The 21,669-nt window shown below is 38.8% G+C and overlaps 1 protein-coding gene across 7 annotated transcripts in view; it reads left to right on the top strand.

Moving 5' to 3' along the window:
- Positions 1-21,669, top strand: part of HECW2 (HECT, C2 and WW domain containing E3 ubiquitin protein ligase 2) — a 335,844-nt gene that overhangs the window by 222,930 nt on the left and 91,245 nt on the right. For all 7 annotated transcript variants that reach the window (XM_019741310.2, XM_019741308.2, XM_074339576.1 and 4 more), the window contains 4 exons: positions 1,760-1,910; positions 2,608-2,711; positions 3,203-3,327; positions 16,188-16,373. In XM_019741310.2, the coding sequence (XP_019596869.2) occupies positions 1,760-1,910; positions 2,608-2,711; positions 3,203-3,327; positions 16,188-16,373 (566 nt within the window). The remainder of the gene's footprint in view (positions 1-1,759; positions 1,911-2,607; positions 2,712-3,202; positions 3,328-16,187; positions 16,374-21,669) is intronic.

Genomic DNA, 21,669 nt, shown 5'->3' with positions numbered 1-21,669 from the left:
TGGGGGAAGAAATGGCCATTTGTTTTCATGTACATTTGATTTGATATATAGTATATGCTTGAATTATCTTAGCTCTAATGAGAAAGGAATAAGATGGGAATAATTTGTTCTCAAAATCTTTGAGGTGGGAAAGCATTCAAGGAACAGAGCAAAACAATGGAACAGATCAAAGGGATTTAGAAAATGGTTCCTGAAAATGCTTTCATAGTTATATGAGGTCTTTTGGAAATGTCCTATTGATGGAATTATAACTGTGCCCAAAGAATTCAGATTTGGCAGGCTGGTTTATTGTGAGTCTATGTTGCCTTGGAGTGTGAGTGACATTGAGTTGTGTTTTGTCTGTGTGGTGATTTTCCTCAGCCCAATTTTTCTTTCTTTCGCCATTTGTCATAAATGATGATATAGTGAGATCAACAACAAAAAAAGCCTTTCCACTCTTCCCCTGAGGCAGCCCTGAATGATCATCTGGTGCTGGCAGGGCTCTACCATGCAGGTTGTTCCAACCCTAAGGACTTGGTTGTAATACGTGCGAATGCCATGGGCAGTCAGCAGCAAACATGCCTTCCTCCTGGTCTCCAGGATTAGACCTGTGGTGTCTGCTGATAAGTTTTGTGATCACATGGAGAGTTTTGAAATAATCAAGCTGCTCAGAAGAAAGGGGCTTATTAATTTCAAAAAATAATTTACATAGAAATAGAAATGTATGAGAACTTTCCTCAAATATATGGTGACAAAAGGAGACTAAACATTGGGTGATGAGCTCACAATGCAATATATAGGTGATGTATTATAATATTGTACACTTGAAACTTACATAATCTTATTAACCAATGCAATCCCAATAAATTAATTAAACATAAATAAGAAGTGTATGTATGTCCCCAAAAAGAACTCTTCTGGTTAAAGAATAGGTCTCTGTTATTTTCATGTGTTCCTGTGTAAATTCCCCTTCCCAACTGTAATTAGTTTTAAAATTTTGCCTTTTGAAAACATTAGCTCATGGTCTCTGTATTTTAATAGGGGAATAGCCTTTTTTAGAGTCACAGTGGTAGAACATCTGGCTTTGAAGACCAGTCTGCTTCCTGTTTTTACTGAACATGCACTTAATCAATGAGATTGCTTAAACACAAAGTTCAAAAATCTTTTAAAATATTGTATTTATTTGAGGTTGGATGCAAGCAATTACCCTTACTCTGAAAATGTATTCACCTTTGGGGAAATGCAAATAAGTGTGTAGATAATGACAGTGTTTGATGATGAGTAGGCTAGCATTATTTTCTTCTGAAGCTTACATTTACTAAAATTGTATATACATATGCATGAGCATGTTTCCAGTTATGAGTCTATCATCTAAACTGGAAAAATCAATTTTTGGTGAAAACAAACATCAATCCCAATTTTGATGTGCATATTTAAAGTATTATGATACTGCTTGTATTTTTTTTTCTGCTTGTATTTTTTAAATGCTGGTGCTCATCTATGAAAGGTGAGCTTTGTGGGCAGATCTGAAAGGGTTCTCTACATTCAGAGATTCTTTAAAGGGTTGGCATTATACACAGAGGATATGTTTACAAACCCGTCATGACGGATTCTGGTATGGACTGAGGGGAAGTGCCGGATTATGCAGTGAGGTGTATGTTATTAGCCCCAAATTATAGCATGTCAGAGAGGGAAAACACGTGCTGAACTTAATGAACCACATTAATGGCCTTAGCTCCTCCTCCTAATCCTTCTGGATGCGTGCATTCCTACTGTTTAGACTGGGAGGCGCGCATAGACAGCCATGGCAGGATCTTCTATGTGGATCACGTAAACAGAACCACGACGTGGCAGCGGCCGACAGCTCCCCCCGCCCCGCAGGTGCTGCAGAGGTCCAACTCCATACAGCAAATGGAGCAGCTGAACCGGAGGTGAGGATGGGCATTTTTGTTATGACTGTTGTGTTTTGTGGTTGGGCTAATTTTTACATGGCGCAAAGTAGAAAACACAGATTGTTGCTCTTTCATCTTTGGATGTCCTGTCATTAAGGTATACTTGTTACCTCTTTTGATTCATAGGTTTCATTGAACTTCTCCTGGTCAAAAAAATAACCACATACACAGCTGGTTTGGAAACTGGAGAGGAAATAAGTAATGATGACCCTTTTAGTCAAACCAAGGCATTGATTCTTAGTAAAACAGAATAGATACCTTTATAATTTCAAGCCAAATGTCTTTTTAAATCTCTAGAATCTTCATTTGTGATGCCTCTTTATTACCAGTCTAAGCTTTTAAAAATCGGTTGTTCTTTTTCAAGAACTAATTGCTATGGAACAAAGAGCTGTTCTTTAACAGTAGAGGAATTTAGTTTTCTTTGGTTAAGTGCCACAATTTTTTAAAACAACAAAATGTATTAATTTTTTAGAAAAATGTTCCACAAACAATGGACAGAAGAAATTCAGTGGAATGTAATTTATTTAAACAGATGGCCTAGAAGGTCAGGGAATGGAGGTTTGGGGAGGAAATGGTTGACACTGGGAAGATACTGAAAACTTCTGGGCTCTGGAGAAGGGCTTGAGTCCCACATTTTAGAGGCTGCTGTGATGTAACTCTAGGCTCATGATTTTAGATATCAGAGTATCCGCAGAACCATGACTAACGAGAGGCCTGAGGAAAATAGCAATGCTATTGATGGGGCAGGGGAAGAAGCCGATTTTCACCAAGCCAGTGCAGGTAAGAACCTTTGCTTGGTTTGTATTGTAATCTCATAAAAGAAGAAAACAAATAAGTAAGGATTTCCAGGAAATGAAGCTTTTCTTGTAGAGGACTTTTGATCTTCAATAAGATCTGGTAATCCAACTCAAAAAGTAGAATTCACCAGAGACCTCTTCTAATCCTGTTTAGTTGTACTAAGAATCCCAAAACCAAACAGAATATAAATTACTTTAATCTCTGGATCTGTGGGATAGTGGGGAAAGATTGAATCTGATCACTTAAAATATCTAAGGATGAATAAAAATGTTAATAGTGACTAGAAACATTCAATTGCATTTTAGTGTAATTAAGAGCCATCACCTTTTATGTATGAATGTACATCAAAGGAAAAAGAATTTGGGGGATAAACTAATAGCAAATGGTGTAGGTATACATAGATGGAAGTGAAGAGATGCGTTTTTTTCATGTGGAAAGCTCTGCTGAAAGCTTTTGTGGTTTGGCCCTTCTAGATTTCCGCCGGGAGAACGTCCTACCCCACTCTACCTCCAGATCCAGGCTCACGTTGCTGTTACAGTCTCCCCCTGTGAAGTTCCTCATCAGCCCAGAGTTCTTCACTGTGCTGCATTCTAACCCTGTGAGTATCCCATCTGAAAGTACGTGCAGACCAAAGGAGATGATCCTCATGTATGTAATTATAGTAAGGGTGATAATCGCCAATGTTTACTGAGCACTAAGTGCATTGCAAGCGCTGTTAAGTACTATATATGTTTTAACCCATTTAGATCAAAGATATGAGTTAGAGAAAACTTCCATTTTTCCAGGTGAAGAAACTGAGGCATAGAGAGGTTATACATTCCCAAGGTTATACAGCTACAAAGTGGAATCACTGGGGTTAAAATACCAGAAATACTGACTCCAGAGTCTATGCTCTTACTGACCCCTTTATTTTGCCTGCACAAATATAACTAAGTGTCTGAGCATTGACAGCAGGCAGTAGTCAGATCGGGATTTAAGATTGTGGTATAGGTTCTCCAAAAGAAATAATTTAAATGTAGACATTGCTGTCATCTGAAAAATAAATCACGAAAGAGAGGAATATTTTAAAGCTATATGAAATTTGTATGGAAGATCAGGGGGTTTTATTTTTGTTTTGTTTTTTTGGTGAGGGAGGTATGGTGATTTATTTAGGATGAACTACATTTCCTTTTCTCTCCTTTTACTAATGTGTCTATTCTTTAGAAGCCCTATCTCTGTGATTTCACTAGATGCCTAAAAATGTTAGTATCAAACAAAAGAATAAATCTTTTGTTAGCCAGAAGATTGTTAAGAAACTTTAGACTTTTAATCAGTGATCTAAATAGAGAGAAATCATTTTGTCTCTCTTTTACCTATTAGCTTTCATTTCATCTATTCCTCACCTTTAACCAAAATTCTACCCTTTTCCTGATCTTGGTTCCTTAACCAAGAAACCCCCATGACCTGCCCTCACCCCCCAGTTAAATTCTTATGACAACCAGTTTCTCTAACTCTACTCGCATGTTCATTTCCCACATTCATTTTGGAATTACAACCTGGAATGGGAAATTTTTATTTTACTCAGGAAATACTAACTTCCTGGAGGAACTAGGGCATATGAAGCCCACAAGTGATTGAAAAATGTTGTACATATATTTTCTGGTCATGAAGTATGATATTTAACAAAAATGTGTCTAGGAAAAAAGAGAAGGTTTTTAAAAATATTATATAACATGCTAAAACTTTTGTGAAGAAAAAAATTAGAATGTTATAGGAAAACTTAGTTAGAAAGCATTTCCTTGTGATGTGAATCTTAAGTTGGCTCACAGAATAAATGGACATTGGTAAAAATAGAGTAGGAGGACCTTCTAGGTGGAGGACATGCCATGAGCAAAAATAGAAGTGAAAAATGTGTCCTATATGCATAATGAGTTATTTCATTCATCCAATAAAAATTCCTGAAAGCATGGTTTATACTAGAAATGATGGTAGGTAGGGAATAAGATAAAGTTCTTGCCCTAGGATAGACAAAGAATAAGGGCAACTTTAGAAGATTGTTACAGAATGCCTCTCTAAAGAAACGGTTTTGAATTGAAATCTGAACGATGAGAAATCATCAACCATGGGAAAAGTCCAGAGAAGCTTATTCCAAGCAACTGAAAGAGCAAGTGTAGGGACCCCAAGACTCTGAAAAGAGCAGAAGGGCTGCTGGGTAGTGAAAGAAAGAGGGAATGATGTGATATTAGGTTTGAAATTCAGCAAGATCCAGATTATAGATCTGGCTGTGGGACATGGTGCGGAATTTGGATTTTATTCTGAGATCAGTGGGAAGCCATGATGCACTTAGTGTGACATGTTTCAATTTGGAAACTGTAGAAAGGGACACGTGAAAGCAGAGTGAGGAAAATGAAGGCTTTTCCATGGCTCAGGGAAAGACAATGGTGACGGGAACCACGATGATGGCATGGAGATGGAGAGAAGTGCATGGATTCAAGAGAGGTTTTGAAGACAGAATCAATAAGACTTGGTGAAAAATTGGTTGTTAGAGAAGACAGAAGAAATACCTTTAGTGCTTTGGTCTGACAAAGGATTAAATCTTCTTGGATCAGCGGTGCTAATGTGGGAGTAAACTGCTGTACCTTTGACAAGGTATGAGGGAGACACAAAGATAGAGGTTTTGTGTTTCTGGAAGGTGTGTGGGTTATGTAGTGGGCAAAAGGGATTACTCCACAAGTCTCTGAGGGCTCAGGGAGTGGTCTGCTGAAGATTTTAATTAGAAGAAGGTTGTATTAGCTGCACACAGAGTGATTTAGAATGAGGGAAACACCGGCTATATAAGTAGAGCTGTAAAAACTTGGATTAGGAGGTAAGGAAATAGAGAAGAAGGATCCAGCATGAGAGGAATCACATGCAGAGAATTGGCAAGGTTTGGTGGGTAAATAAATAAGAAACTGAAGAAGGTGAGTCTGAATGTTATTAACAATAATACCTAAATAATAAACAATAATACATAATTAATGCATAATAAAAGGAAAGTTGAAATGAGAAGCCTCTTAAGGGAATGGAAGAACATATTGAATTTAACAGAACAAATTATTTGCCTTAGGAAAAATGGAGTAGATTATAGGGAAAGGTGGGAAGTCAGCATCATCCTATTACCAGGAGTTGTCGGGAGGTTGTTAGTGTGTACATGTTTATTGATCTTAAGATATTTCTGTCTTCTTTCATTAGCTTTGCTTTATAAGTATATGCATCTGTCTGGCTTTACTGCTCATTATCTCCTGGTTTACGTGTTTAGCTTAGAACAGAGAAGACATGGGAGGAGGGTGAGCAATGAATAGTATGCTATCTGTCCTCAGATTTCATGCAAGAGGGATTAGACTTACCGTGCATTCAATATAGCAATAGTTTGTTGATTTCCTATTATGTTCTAAGCACTGTGTTAAGTCCCTAAGACACAAAAATGACAACAACTGTGGGTCCTGGAGTCCTAGACTTGAAAACATTCCAGTGTAACAAGCAGAGTTATGAATGCAATAATGGAAGGCTGTAAAAAATACCCTGCTGGAGCGAGTGACTAACTCTGGGGGGAAAGACGCATGGGAGGAGCCGTAGATGGGTTTGCATTTGAGATAGGTTTTAAAAGCTGAATAGGAACTTGTCCTAGAAACACAAAGGGCCAGAGCATTCTACGTAGAAGGAGCAGCAATGGCAAAATAAGAGACTCAATTTAAGAAGTTGCAGAGCTGTCTTGATAATGGCCACAGAAGTACTGACACTGGATTGTCAGTATAGCAGTTTGGTGTAGCCAGTGTTCTGAGAGCATGGGACACCAGCAAAAGTCAGATTTGAGCCTGGAATGATAGGCAGAAGCCAGGTTACGTGAAACTAAACTCGTGTATGTGACAGTTCTAAGAGATGGTAGGCTGTCATGCAAGGAACAATGCGGTAACATTTAGATTTGTCACTCTAAAATGGAAAGTATCCTGCTGTGGTGGGAAGAGCTTTGGACTTGAAGTCAGGTAACACGAGTTTTCCTTCGTTGTTTGTTCATTTGTCATGCATTATTCAGTGAACACTATATTTATTAAACACCTATGATTTGCCTGGTACATTCTAGTGCCTGGGGATAGAGTGGTAAACAAGACAGACAGAGTGGAATAAAGATAACAAACTAGTGAACAAGGAAAGATAATTCAGGTAGTGCGATGTGGCATGAGGCAACTGAAACAGTACAGGTGACTAGGCTAGGATTACTTGCAGATAACTTACTAGAGGTGCTGGCTTTAGAGCAGGTGGATGGGCAGACTTCTCTAAGGGAGCCAAATTCAAGCTGTTGTAAAATGTCAAGAAGCTAGTAAGGTAAAAGTATGGGATCAGAACCTTCCTTGCCATGGAAGAACAAAGGCTTGAGGGCACGAATGCGTTTGTTGTACACAGTAAGGTTAGGGAGGTGAGCCGGGCTTCTGCATGTAGGACTTGTAGGATCTGGCACGGGCATTGAGCTTTATTCTAAATGGAATTTATTCCAAAGGGATTTCCTACAGGGGTGTAGTTTCGACTTTTAAAAGCTCCTTTTGACTTTTGAAAACCCATACAAGAATGGATTTTAGAGAGCAAGATTGGCGTCAGGGAGGTGAGTGAGAAAAACCTGGGTGAGACATGGAAGGGGCTTGGACGAGTGCAGTAGCAGTAGAGATGGTGACAAGTGGATTAATATGGGACACATTTTGGAGGGAGAGATGACATTTTTGCTAATAGAGAGAAAAGCCTCAAGGAATAGCTACCGATTGGATGGTAGTGTTCAGGGGTTTGCTGGTAAATGTTTAACCAACTCGCTCTCTGGGAATAAAGTGTGTGTGTATGTCAGACACACACGAAGGTCTGACAATTAAGTTAGTGAACCTATCCTAGAAAAACTACAACATACCTCATTGCTGAATATCACTATGGTCACATTCGAAGTACTCCCCTTGGGAAGCTATGTACCGACACCCGCGCCTAGTCCACCCTTCAAAACAATTGTGGAACTCTTTTTCTGGAATGGCCATCTGAGCTGTCGTCGTGTTACACTTGATGTCCTGAATATCATTCAAACGTCTTCCTTTCAATATTTCCTTTATCTTTGGGTAAAGAAGGAAGTCATTGGGGGCCAGATCAGGTGAGTAGGGAGGGTGTTCCAATACAATTATTTGTTTACTGGCTAGAAACTCCCTCACAGACTGTGCTGTGTGAGCTGGTGCATTGTTGTGAAGCAAGAGTTCTGGTCATTTTCATCTAACTTTTTCACACAGCCTTTTCAGCACTTCCAAACAGTAAACTTAGTTAACTGTCCACTTGGTACAAATTCATAATGAATAATCCATCTGACACCAAAAATGGTTAGCAACATCATTTTGACTTTTGATTTGGACTGACAGAACTTTTTTGGTCATGGAGAATTGGCTGACATCCATTGTGCACTTTGATGCTTTGTTTCAGGGTCATATTGGTACACTCATGTTTCATTACCAGTGATAACACAGCCCAAAACATCCTCTTGCCTCTCCAAAAGGTCTTGGCAAACTTCAACTCTCCTTTGCTTTTGTTCATCGGTGAGCTCCTTCAGGACCATTTTGCACACACCTTTCTCATGCCAAGATTTTCAGTTCAGATTTTCCTAACAGGTTCTCCATTGATGTTTACTTGGTCTGCTATGCTTCTCACAGTCAGCTGATGATTTTGACACACAATTCAATGAATTTTTGCAATGTTTTTGTCAGTTCTGCTCATTACTGATGACCCTGACCTCTCTTCATCAGTGACGCATTCACTCCCCTCAGAAAAACGTTTTATCCATTTGTACACTGCTGGTTTTTCTTTATGGCATTATCCCCATAAATTCAGACTAACGTGTTCCTGATTTCACTTCCACTCTTGCTGAGTTTAACAAGAAATTAAATGTGTTTGTTGCTCTAATTCAAGCTCAGACATTCTTGCGACAGCACACAAAAACACGCAACAATAATAATGAATGCACTCAGCAAGACACCACACACGTCAACACAAACACAACTGTGAGACACTGATATACCAAGGTTATGAAACTTTACCAAGCTGTGTGTACAGTGCTGCCAATGTAAGTGCATGGTGGCAAGTTCACAAACTTCATAGTCACACCTCGTGTGTGTGTGTGTGTGAGTGTGTGTGTGTGTATAAAATATAAATTTAACTGATGTAAAGAATGTATAGCACACAATTTACAAATAATAAAATATATAGAATGCTTTTGTTGATTTTTGCTGAACTCTTGTATCAGTAGTCAACCTACAGTTGTAATGAACAAGTATAATTCCAACATGAATGTTTTTGTTTATGTTAATGAGCCAGACAGTCGTAAAACAAAGGAGACACATATCAGAACTCTACAGTTCTCTGTCAGTGAGGCCAGCACTTCTTTGTTGAGCCAGATAATAGTTTTTGAATACTGGCCTTACATTTCTTCATTTGTGTGTGTGTGTGTGTGTGTGCTACTTGCAATATTAACAGCACAGGTTAAAGTTTAATGTGTATTGTTAGCATTTTATTTTCTCCATCAAGTTCTTAAGTCTAGACTTTGTATCAAGAAAATAACAGCAAACTTTTTCTGTGCAGGGCCAAAGTAAATTTTTTCAGCTTTCAGGCCAAGGACCACATGTAAAAGAATGGACTTGGCTGCATTCCAACAAAACTTTTTTGCAAACACAACCAGCCAGCTCATGGATCTATAGTTTACCCACTCCTAGTCTAGAAGATCACCAAATAATATGAAGGCCTGATTTGCATTTACCGATTTCTATAAAGTTTCAAGCTACCAATGCGACCTCACTAAGCACCAAGTTCTAAATTCTCTCTATGGGCCGCCTTTTTTCATACAAGTTCTTCATCACTGCAGAGTTTCAAGTAGAGGTTGGACTAACAGTCATTGGGTTGTGGTATAAGGCTGTGGTTTTTAAACTTGATACTTTTTAAAATAAATGCATGTGCTTGGTTTCCAAACATTAGACATTCTGGTTCACTAGGTGTAGGTACCAGGAGTCTGTATCTTTTTTCAAGGTCCTTTAAGTAATTCTGATATAATTGGTCTTTCACCTTAGTTATTGTAAAGGGATGTTGCATTAAATAACCTCACTGCCTTTGTCACGTCCTAATTCAAGACTTTGGACAACAGACTTTCTTTAACAGTGTGCAAATACTCGTTGGCTTAATAGGTTTTTCATTTATTTTGTTTTCATGTTGTCTTTGGTTTTCTCTTTTCTTTTCTTCAGTATGACTTTAAACCTTCTTTTGCTGGGCAGCCCTTCTTGATTTTAAAGTATTCTTTCTAAAACATTTTGTTTCCTTCCTCCAATCTGAACTGCATTCATTACTGACTAAAAAGACGATCCATGCTGTGCATCTGTGCATATCTATAAGATTTAAATTCTGTTGGGTTTAGGAAGGCTTTTTTCTCTGATTTATGTATGGCAGGAATTAAAGTAGCTGGATTTTTCTTGCCAATGGTTTCAAGGTATGAATTTATGAGGATAAGTCAACCCCCCCCCCTTTTTTTTGATAAAGGGCATAACTTTCTGGAATTTCTTCTTTTTCCTAGATTAGTAGAAAATGTTACAAAACAAACTTTTATTTGGTTTCCTTGTTTTAAGATTTATTATCTAGCCCTTTATTTGCTTGAATAGTTTATGATCTATAACTGTTTCAGTAGATTCCCTGTTTATGTTATTGAAAATGTTCAATATACAAAAAGATTGTATTATTTTAAAAGCTTTCCTAATTCTTTCCTTTTTTTATGATTTGAAGATATCAGTTTATGTTGTAAGCTAGTCATGAAAAATAGATGTCATGTAGCAGTAATTTACCTAATCATTTTTAATGAAGGGAATAAAACTAAGTAGATATATGGTTGTCAAAACTCTAAAGAAAAACTTGAAAAACAAAATAGTGGGGTATTTTTTGTTTTGTATTGTCGTTGTTTTAAGATATCTTCTACTGCCCTCTTTTGGTTGTGATCAGATTTCTTTCAAAATTGTCTTGGTAAACCATTTCTCCTGGTAACTCAAGATTTAGTTATTAGTGTCATGTCTTTTATAGCTGGTATGCCTGTATTTGTCTAATAATTGTCATACATAAATATATTCACTATCTGCGACTGAATAATGTTTACAACACGTGCCAAATAATTATTACTCTCGCTTTTAATAAGCTCTAGGAATACATTAATTCCATCATATAAACTTGTTAGTACTTAATGAAGAAAAATACTGTTGCAAAATACATATATTTTTACAAGTCAGTAATTCCTCCTATTGCAAAATAGATGAATTGAATTTTACTGTTTAGCTAGATGTAAACAATGTAAAATCCCTATGGTTAAGAATATAGACAAACCGTGTAAGATAAAAATAAAGAGACTGTGCAGGACGAGGACTGTTCCCATATCTTATGGAAACAATGTTACTTGATGTAACATTGGTTTACTTGATGTTTTATAATAAATTTTGTTTGGTGAATAATGTATACAGATACTCACATCTATTCCCACATATGAGAGACTTTTGCTATAGGTGTAGTGATCATATTTTCCAAGCGTGAATTCAGAATACCTATTCTTTCTTTGTGTGTGTGTGTGTGTGTGGGGTGGGGGGTGGAGTAGGGGACAGGAACAGTCACAGTAAGAGATGAGCCTAGAAATATGAGCAGAAGTCAGATCATGAAGAGCTTTATATAAAGGATAACCTTATATTTTATTATATAAACTGGACCCTTTTGAGAGAGTGAAAGGTGAGAAATTATTATTGCTGTTGATAATTATTCTGGGGTGACAGGCATCAACAGGGCCTGTCCCAAACAAACCAAGGCATGTGGTCACCTTACTCACAAACCATTTTAAGAAGTTCAGGTGGTACTGTTTGGCAGACTTAAAGAATATAAACAGACCAAGTTTAAGGTAGAGTGGAATGGTGACTAGGTTGAGGAGCATTGAGTTTTGGGTTTCTGTGATTGTGTTATTTTCTTCTGGTGCCACTCCTGACACCAAATGTGTGTATTTTTTTTTTTCAACATACCAACCAATTCTCTTACACCAACTGAAATTCAATACTGACACAAACCATCCAGAGTTAGTGCAGGCCCCACAGATTAAGGGTATAGTCCTATAAGACTGTCCCTACATCAGATGCTAGCTGAAAATGGGGTGCCTACACGACTGTAGGAGAGGGAAGAGTTCCTTCTGCCCTCTTGTATTCTGGGGAATACCTATTCTTGATGAAGGATTTTTGAAATATGAAAAATAGATTTTATTTAGCAATAATGTGTTTGCCTGTGTTATTGAACAGAACAGAATTAGGTGAAAGCAAGACTGGGCCAGGTACTCCAGGACATATGGTCACCATAAAACTGAAAAAAAATAAAATAAAACAAGAAAAAAACCTGCCACAGAATGGAAAAAGGATTATTATTTGCATTGGTTGATTGATAAGAACTGAATATTTATATGTAATTTTCTTATTCTGCTGCCAAATGGCAATAACATTCCCCTCAACTCCTTTCAATACTTTTCATTTCTAACACCTCAAACACTTAACCAAACAAAACACATTAAGCTCTAAGGAGTGTTATTTTAACAGAATTGTACTTAAGAAGTTCAGTGGATCATTCAGTCACCCATCAAGTGTTTATTTCTTGCTAGGAAGACAAGAATCAACCAAGAGGAAGGTTGGGACAGGCAGTTTGGAAATAGAGAAGGAATAACTAAAAAGGGTATTTTAAATCACATCAAAGGAAAACAAAACCTTGTGCTGCTTAGAGATCATACAACGGGGCTCTGCCTACTACTAACCCCTGTGAAGTCGCCAACTGCTTGTGAGTTTACACACAGCAGCTCTCCAGCTGAGGTCATTTCTGTGCATTATCAGGAGATTATGCTATGAAATGGGTCTCATTTGCCTTTCCTTAATCTACCTTTGTTTCAGGTAGAAACTCAGATCCCTTTACTGCATCTTTTCCTATAAGACCAAAACAAAACAACTCAAAACACAGAAAAGGATCCTCACCCAGTTAGAACCACTAAACCCCAGAGAGAGAATAAATGCCTCTTTCAACCCACAGCTTTGTCGACGTCAGTTGACTTGAAGACTAAGCTCTTTTAATTTAATCCCACCTGTTTAGTGTTTCTTGACTATTTGGACCACTCTCATTCTTTGCTCTGCTAGTTGCATCAGTGTGTTTCAGTACTTTCACTGCCACCGTGACCTTTGGTTCCCAGACTCTACTTTCTGTGAACCCCTTCCTTCCACCTCGCCCTGTAATTCTCCTTCTCTATCCTTTCGAGTGCTCAGGCCATTTCTGCATCCTCAAAGTGTAGTACACAATTAAGCAAAGGCAATGAGCCCCTTCTTTAGTTCATACAAAGTGGGATTCTGATTCTGGCCCACGATCTTCAAAGACCTCAAGTGTAGAAAACAATTTTACTACGGTCATTCAACTGTTGTAACAGGTATATGGTAGATAAAAATCCCTCATATAGTCTTTTACTTGCTTCTACTCTGTATGCATATTTTTGTAGTTATTTTTACCTCTTCAAAGCCCTTTTACATCCTTTGTTCCATTGGATTTGGAACACACCTATGAAGAAAGCAGAGTAGTTATTATTACCCCATCTTACCATTGAGCACAGTGAGGCAGTGATTACTGACTTTCTTTGTCTCTGTCCATGAGTGGCAGGGCTGTGACTAGAATCTTCCTCACAGTTCTGTATGAACCGGAGTATAAATATCCTTGCTGAACAAAATTGCTTTAGGGATGGTCCTGTTTGCCTTAAGTGTTTTTTATAGCCCCTAACAGTCACATGCATGTTATTCAGACCTGAAAAACCTGTGATTCTAAAAATTGTTTGCTAGTTGCTAATGAGAAAAATCTTTCTTGCACTTACTTTACTTTGGTAGTTATCTCTGCAAAGATCACTGGAACTTGGCACTATATTACATGTCTCTTTGAGTAGAGAGAAGGAAGATGAAAGCACATAATTATAAGACCAGCCTTAAGCCTCCTGTACTTAAAGAGCTATCCAATCCCAGGGAATTACTTCAAGCCTGAGGCTGGGATGGGTTCCTTCTCCTAATTACCATTACCTCTTACCCTAACGAAGTTCTGCTTTTCTTTAGCAGAGTGAGGAGCATTTCTGGTGCTCTAGATGAAGAATCAGGATGTGGCCTATTTACTTATTTTCATGGGGGGCGAGAGAAGTGAGTGGGAGCGGCCAAGAGATATACCTATTTAGAACAACAGTTAATCTAATGATTTATCTGACACAATTATTCCGATATAATTTGTCCCCAAAGAGACCCATTAGGGAGCATGACTTGAAAGTTATACCTATATTGCCATCGCCTCCACACAAGTTAGTGTGGTCTCAGGCCTCTAAGCTTTCAGTGGCTTATGTGATAATATATCAGCAGCACAGAGCCAAATGTGAAAAACAGATGCCTTGCTGATTGTACTTTAAACTTGAAGGCAGGGTCAGTCACAGGCTAAACTATTAATTAGCTAACGTTTGTATCTGACAACCTTCGACTTATTTTATTAGTCTCCTTCTCTTCTTACTGTCTCAGGCTCTCTAATTGCCCAGAGTCCCTGCATAGGCCTGCCTGCTTGGCAGTATTCTGTGCGCTGAACCTCACAATTTCTCACAGCCATCAAAACCTCGCCTCTTAGACTGTCGGGTTGAAATGGGACCTCAAAATATTTTATACTCGGATGTATTAAGGAGCTAGTATGCTAGTATTTGAGGACAGTTCAATGTGGTCTTCCATCTTTCCTTCCTCCCTTCCTCCCTCCCTCCCTCCCTCTCTTCCTTCTGTTCATTTTGATAGGGAAGAAACATTTTAAATGCCAAGTAAAAAATATATGATGGTGAATCAATCAGTATGACTATATAATAGTTATTTTATATAGCTCAGGGTACATGTCCACAATGGCAAACACATCTCACTGGCTTAAGCTAACAAAGGTTTGTTGCGCATTCCAAATTGGTTTGTCAAGGTGCTCTGATCCCTGTAGACACTCAGGGACCCAGGGGCCTAGACTGGGGAGCAGCCACCATTTCAATCATTGCCAATTGCTGTTCCAAAGGGAAGAGAGCTCTAGAGGGGCTCACATCAATAATAAATGCTTTAACCCAGACATGATGCATCTTGAGGGACCCTGGAAAATTAGAAGCAACGTTGATGGTCCTCATACTAATTCATCTTTTATCGTCAGTAACTGCCACAGTACTAGACCCGGCAAAGACAGGGAAAATGTTTATTTAAATGAAATGATTTCCAGGGATTCTGGTTTCTTTTGGATTTGCCTTGGTTTGTCTTAGGCTGACATAAATAACAGAACCCATGAAGTAGAACCCAAAGGCATCCAGATTCAGTCTAGTGTCCCTCGGACACCAAAGGTAAGAGGAATTCAAAGCCCTTTGAATCTATCTGAGAAGAATAGAATTCCAGCCTACATTGATCATTCACCGCCTAGTCAATTTCATGAGTATCATCTTCCTTTTGATGGTTCCAGGAAATGGCTCCATGTAGTTATTCCTTTTCTAATCCTTGACACATGGTATTGTGCAGTGAATATTTTTATGTGGGCAACCCATGGCTTATGGTCAATTTTAAGAATCTTCTTTGAGTATTATAGAGATGAAAACTGTAACTCTTTGACAAAATAATTACTTTTGTGTGTGGTTGTATAGTGGAATTTTATTCAGTGTGCACTTCAATCATATAAATTCAGCCACATATGAACATAGGAACAATAGAGAGAGAGAGAAAAACCATACTGAGGTATGTCGTCCAGGAAGTTCTGTCTACCATTCCGTTCACTGAGCTTAATGCCTCAGAAAAGGTGTGAGATGAAAAACCTCAATCTACTGTGGTGTCAGTTGAACATGACTCAACTGTGAAAGCAACTCAGCCCATCGCATGTACTTCTAATATTCCAATATATGGCCAAGCATTTTTCCCTATGACTTAACTTCTAAATGATGCCAACTGCTTCATCTGGCACTCACCCAAAGAACCAATGATCTCTTCCAATGCTGGAGGGAAAACTGGCTATGTTGGGGCTCACTGCGAGGTGGTATATTTGTCTCTAATATGGTGTGATTTTGACTGTTTTTGTTTTTTGCCTAAAACCAACTTTAGGACCTAACATCCCCTGTAGAATGAGACTCCACAGCATTCTTGTTCATTAGAGACCTAGACATCGTCAGTGAAGACAACCTTACTTTCTATGGTCTTTCTATATTATTTTGATCAAAATATTTTGCTCTGTCTGCTGTTTCCATGCATAGGTCTAGAGTTATGTTGAAGCCAATATACTCACTGATAAGAAGACTAGATATACCCACATGTAGTACACATGCTGCTTTTGTAGGTTTCACGCGGGTTAACATTACTTCTCCATCCTTTTCCCCAGAGTGCCTACCGCATGTTTACAAACAACACGTGTTTGAAGCACATGATCACCAAAGTCCGGCGGGACACCCACCACTTTGAACGTTACCAGCATAACCGGGACCTTGTGGGATTCCTCAACATGTTTGCAAACAAACAGCTGGAGCTGCCGAGGGGCTGGGAAATGAAACACGATCACCAGGGCAAGGTAAGAACAGGGAGTGGCCAGGGGAGGCTTCCGAGTGCCTGGGGGCTGCCGTGGCCTTGACACTTGGCTCTACCCTTCAGGTGAGAACAAAGCCCTTTGTGAAGCAAAACATTCCATCTCCTGGTTTGAGTGAAGCCTGCACGAGGGGGTTGTTACTACAGTTACTACTCTATTCTGAAGGAGTGTGTGCAGTGGATGGTTGTGAGGGCACCTGTTTGCAAAACACTCACGTTGGCCTAGATTCTTCTACCTGTAACCTCTCCCCATGTTCTGCTGATTAGAGAAAGGGCATCTTAGGAAATGACATTTCCTTCTCCCTAGTTAAGCAGCTTATATTATGGGTAGTTGAATAAAATTTATATTGTTTGGAGAAGGTAGCTAGGAGGTTGCTAAGCAACTGCCCAAGGTGTGTCTTTGTGACGCTGTCTGGGTTTGGGCGTCAGAACCCTGATTTTGTTAGCACATTAAACAAGATTCACAGATTGATTAATTTATGATGAGAGATATGTAACTGTGTCGCACAGGCCACAGTAACCACATGTGTACTTCCTTTGTAGACAGATGAATCAGAAAGCAGGGCTATCATGAAGAGGTTGTTAGATGAGTATGAAATCGGAGTGAGAAACTTAGTCGGTTTTATAAAGTGTTCCTCAGCTACGATTGTATTTCTTTAACTCCTGTTTAGCGCTTACTATGAGCCATGAACTGTTTAAGCTCTTTATATGTATAGGCTCCTGACAATAACTCCGTAAGCAGTACTATTACGCATATTACTATTATTGCCAGTTACAGATCAGAAGCCTCAGTGACTCGTGTCACACAGATGGGCACTGGCTGAGCTGTGCTGTAACCCAGGCAGTCTGGTTGAAGGGTCCATGCTCTTAACCATGACACTATGCTCTCCGAGTGGTAACCGACCTGTTTCCCTGTCTGTGAAAACACTTGAGATACATAATTTGTAGGGTGGGGAGGATTAAAATGACATGATATTTAAAGTAACTATGCTTGGCTCATTCATTAAATGAATATTTATCGAGTACCTATGCAAAACAGATAAGCCAACACCTTCTTACAACTGCCATTCTCCTGGAAAGAGATTGGCAATAGACAAATAGATGCATGCCAAGAGCCTATTATTGCTATGATTTAAAAGAAATCAGGGGACAGGGTCTAGAGAAAGACAGAGTGGAGAGTTATTTTCTACCAGGTGGCTGGGGAAGGCCTCACAGATAAGACTGTACCTGAATAGAGACCTGTGAGGAGAAAACCGTATCCAGGAAAGCCCATTCAAGGTGAATGAAATGTGTAGAGTACTCCATAAATGCCATTCTCTCCCAAAGTACCCTCTAGCAGTAATACCACAGTAACATCTTATTTATTCTGAACTTGGCTTCCAGCAATCTTATCTGAGAACCTATAAGCAGTCAAAGTAGATGTTACAAAGTGCTTGTGTCTTAATGCATGGGAGGAGCCCTCAGGCTCTCATTGAAACTATTGATTTTTTTCTGTAAATCTTTTTAATAAACCTCTAATTCCCAGCCCAGAAACGATTAGAATGGTAAGCATGGAGAATAGAATAAATGAAAGAGAATAGATTTGTGATTATGTCCTTGGACCACAGGTAAAATGGCATTGTATCAGCGTCAGGTGGGCATGGCAGGGAAACCTTTCCAGGACACTAGGAAGCTGAAAGCAAAGGAACCTGGCTCTTCCTGTGCTCTCACCTCCCAGTGGATGGTGTTGCATTGCTGGTACCGAGTTTGGTTCAATAGCCTGAGAGCTCAGTGTTTTGTCAACATTCTATTGAGTGGAAGGGCATAGATGGTCCAGGAAAGGACTTTGAATAATACTGATGGTATAATGCCTGGAGATATACGAGCAGTAGCATACCTAAAATTCAGCTTTGCTCTCAACTCTGACAAGACATTTACCTGGTGTCATGAAGGGCTGTACTCATTAGAGAACCACTGGTCCAGGGAAAACCCAAGTTGCAATAATACTACATATATTTCTGCTCTGTGTAGAGACTTAACTTGCTAAGTCATCTTGTATCCTTAGCTAAAGGGAATCAGGAACTTATCATATACATGTGGAGGAGGAGGTCGCTTTCTGCTAGTCATAACTTGCCAGACACACTTCAGGAGAGAGTTTCTTATTGATAACCCCTGGATCTTGAGAAAAGTTTAAGTTGCATTTAGGGTACTATTTAAGATGAGTTGCAATGTATTGTTAAGAACAAGTTCTGTCTCATAGCTTTTATGAGTGTTGATAAACAGTGGTAAACATTATCTCAGCTCTGTGGTTAACACAACTATCCATCTTATTCCCCGAGGGCTTTGGACTCATGTGGGGGTTTCAACCTAAAGTTGCAGGCATTGTGAAGAACCCTGAATGTGAGCTGGTAGACAGCTGAGACCTTACAGTCTGCTGGTGGACTTGCAGTTGAATGCTGTTTGGCATGCCTTGTGGCCAAATATGATTATCAGACAGGCCTGAAAGCCTATCACTTGAACCTCTCTGCTTCGTGCATTTTTAACTAAGTGGGACACCTGAAATAAAGCAGGTATACTTTCCTGTGATTCCTCCCTATCCTTCCTTTACAAATGACTGGCTTCCAGTGAACTAAAATAACTTAAAAGAACTCTGGGGAGAAGCTCGTGCTATGTCTGTGTTTGGCTGCACTGCCTTCAACTGTACTTTAAAAGTCATAGCTCCCAAAAGTCTTCCAACCCTGAAATTTTAACCCTCCTTTTATTAATGAATTGTTTTGCTTCCAGACCATTTAAAGGGAGTAAACATTTTTCCATTTACTGTAACATCAAAAGCTATTAAATATTATAAAGTTATTTTTCTACAGTGATGACTGATTTCTAGAATTGACATGGAATAGGATGTCCAAATCCTCAAATGATTCTTAAGAGGCACGTTCTCAAACTTAGCTCTTCAGGCTTATGAAATTTGGCTCCAGGTCCTCTTCTCAAGTGCAGCATCTTCCGTTCGTGTTTTCATTAATCATGCAGCACACTTCTGAATGCCTACTGTGTGCATGCCGCTGTGATAACAGTGATAAAAGCTAATACTTGGTGTAGTATTGTGTAATATGTAACACTGACTATGTGCTAGGTGCTGGAGTAAGCACTTAGATTAGTTCCCTTCGTGCTCACAGCAGCCTTTTAGATAGCTGTTAGGTTTATCCACATTTCATAGAAGAAACTGAGGCACAGCATGGTTAAGTGAATTCACCAATGTCTCACAATTAGTAAGCAATAGAATTGAATTTGAACCCAGGCAGTCCAGTTCCAGAGTCTGTGTCTTATCCTGCCTTTCTCCAGTGAGTAGGAGAAAGGCAATTATGAGTAGGAGAAAGGCATAATCTTCCAGCAATTATGATGAAGGTAGTAAAAGGTACTGTGGAGGAGATGGCACTTTCAGACACATCATCAAAGGGCAGCATATTGGGCGAGTTGCTCCTAGCTCTCCGGGATCAGTCCTTTGTTGAATCCCCACATTAATTTCGCTTGTATTGTTTCATGACGTCTGTCTCCATCTGTCTCACGGTATAGTTGTTAATATGTTTTATCTTCCCAAGCAGATGATCCCCTTCTAGGGAGTTATTTTACTTATTTTTTAATTACCCCCTTTTCTACCTCAGTGCCTTTCTCATAGAAGGTTCTCAAGACAACTTTACGGAATGAATGAAACTCGTCACCCATAGCTTCCCGGTTATTCAATAACCTTTGCTTTGGAAAATGAAGAAGCTGCCAGACTCCCTCCCTACTCTCACTCCTTCCTCCTTCTGTGCTCTCACCACAAGTGGCTCCTAGATTTGCCCCATTTGGCCTCGCTTAATGAATATGTTGTCTTAGATTTTTCACATGTTTGAACAAGATGGTTATTATGCTTGTACAGCACTTTACTGTCTTCCATTTTTGGAAGAGACTTTTTTTCTAATCACTTAAGGCCAAGGATTTAAATTGGGCCAGGTTTCACAGGATTCTACATCTGATAATGCTCTTTCGGGGAGTTCTAGGGTGAAAAATGTCCTTGACTCACGTAAAAGAAGTAAAATATATTTTTTTAAATTATTAATTAAAGAATAAGAACAGACTATCAGGCCTTGCTAGGAAGATGAGGATGATAATGACCATGATGATAATGATGACGCCTGCATTTATGAAACTCATACCATGTGCCAGGCACTGTATTAGGTACTTTTGCAGGGATTATCTTATTTACACTTCATCACTTCATGGCAGATCATGAGGTGGGTATTATTATTATTAGTAGTAGTAGTACCTACATTTTACTGAAATTTAGAGATATTAAATAATGTGTGTTTTAGCAAGCATGTGAGGAATCCAGGACCCAAACTCTAGTAGTGTGACTCCACCGCTGCACGCTACTGGGAGAGATTGTCTTTGGAAATGAGAAAAACTTCATCATCCTCCTGAGGAAGAAGAGTTAGTTTTAGGCCAGATGCTGATATTACTGGTATCCTTCAAGGCTGAGTGACACATAAAGGTCTGGATTAGATCGTGGATGTTCTAGCAAAGGTCATATCACCAGAAACACATGTATGGCTTCGTGCTTAAATACCACAGCATCCTTATGGTGTTCTTATGTGATAGGGGCAACGTGAAATAATGTAAAGGAATAGAGTTCACATAGATCGATGGCTTTCTCTGTATTAGATGCCAGACTGTATGCTAAAGAGATTATATTAGCTCATTTAATTTTCACAATAATCCTATGGAAAAGGTTTCACTATAGATGAAGAAACCAAGTCTCAAAGATGTTAAGTGTGCAAGTAAACTCTTAGATACAAATCCATGTTTTTCTGTATTCAAAACCTGTAATAATTTTCCTCTATATGGTTAGTCTAGACCTTATTGGCCACTAACCACCTAACTAACTTGAAATAATGTCATTTAAATTTGCTGGGTCTCAATTTCCTTATTTCTACAAATGAGTAGATTGGTCATCTTTTCATACTTACTGGCCATTTGTATATCTTCTTTGCAAAACTGTATATTCAAATCCTTTGCCCCTTTTGTTAATTAGGTTATTTTTTGTTTTGTTTTACTGAGTTGTAAGAATTTGTTGTGTATTCTGAATGCTAGTCTCTTATCAGATATATGCTTTGCGAATATTTTCTCCTGTTCTGGGGATTGTCTTTTCACTGCCTTATAGTATTGTTTACAGCACAAAATTTTTAATATTGATGTAGCTCAGTTTATTTGCATTTTGTACTTAGTGCTTTTGGCGTCATTTGAAAGCATTATCTAACTCAAGGTCA

The sequence above is a fragment of the Rhinolophus sinicus genome, linkage group LG01 (assembly GCF_036562045.2).
Source record: "Rhinolophus sinicus isolate RSC01 linkage group LG01, ASM3656204v1, whole genome shotgun sequence".
Classification (NCBI taxonomy): domain Eukaryota; kingdom Metazoa; phylum Chordata; class Mammalia; order Chiroptera; family Rhinolophidae; genus Rhinolophus; species Rhinolophus sinicus.
The sequence above is the reverse complement of the archived record's forward strand: the minus strand, read 5'-3'. Positions and strand labels throughout refer to the sequence as shown.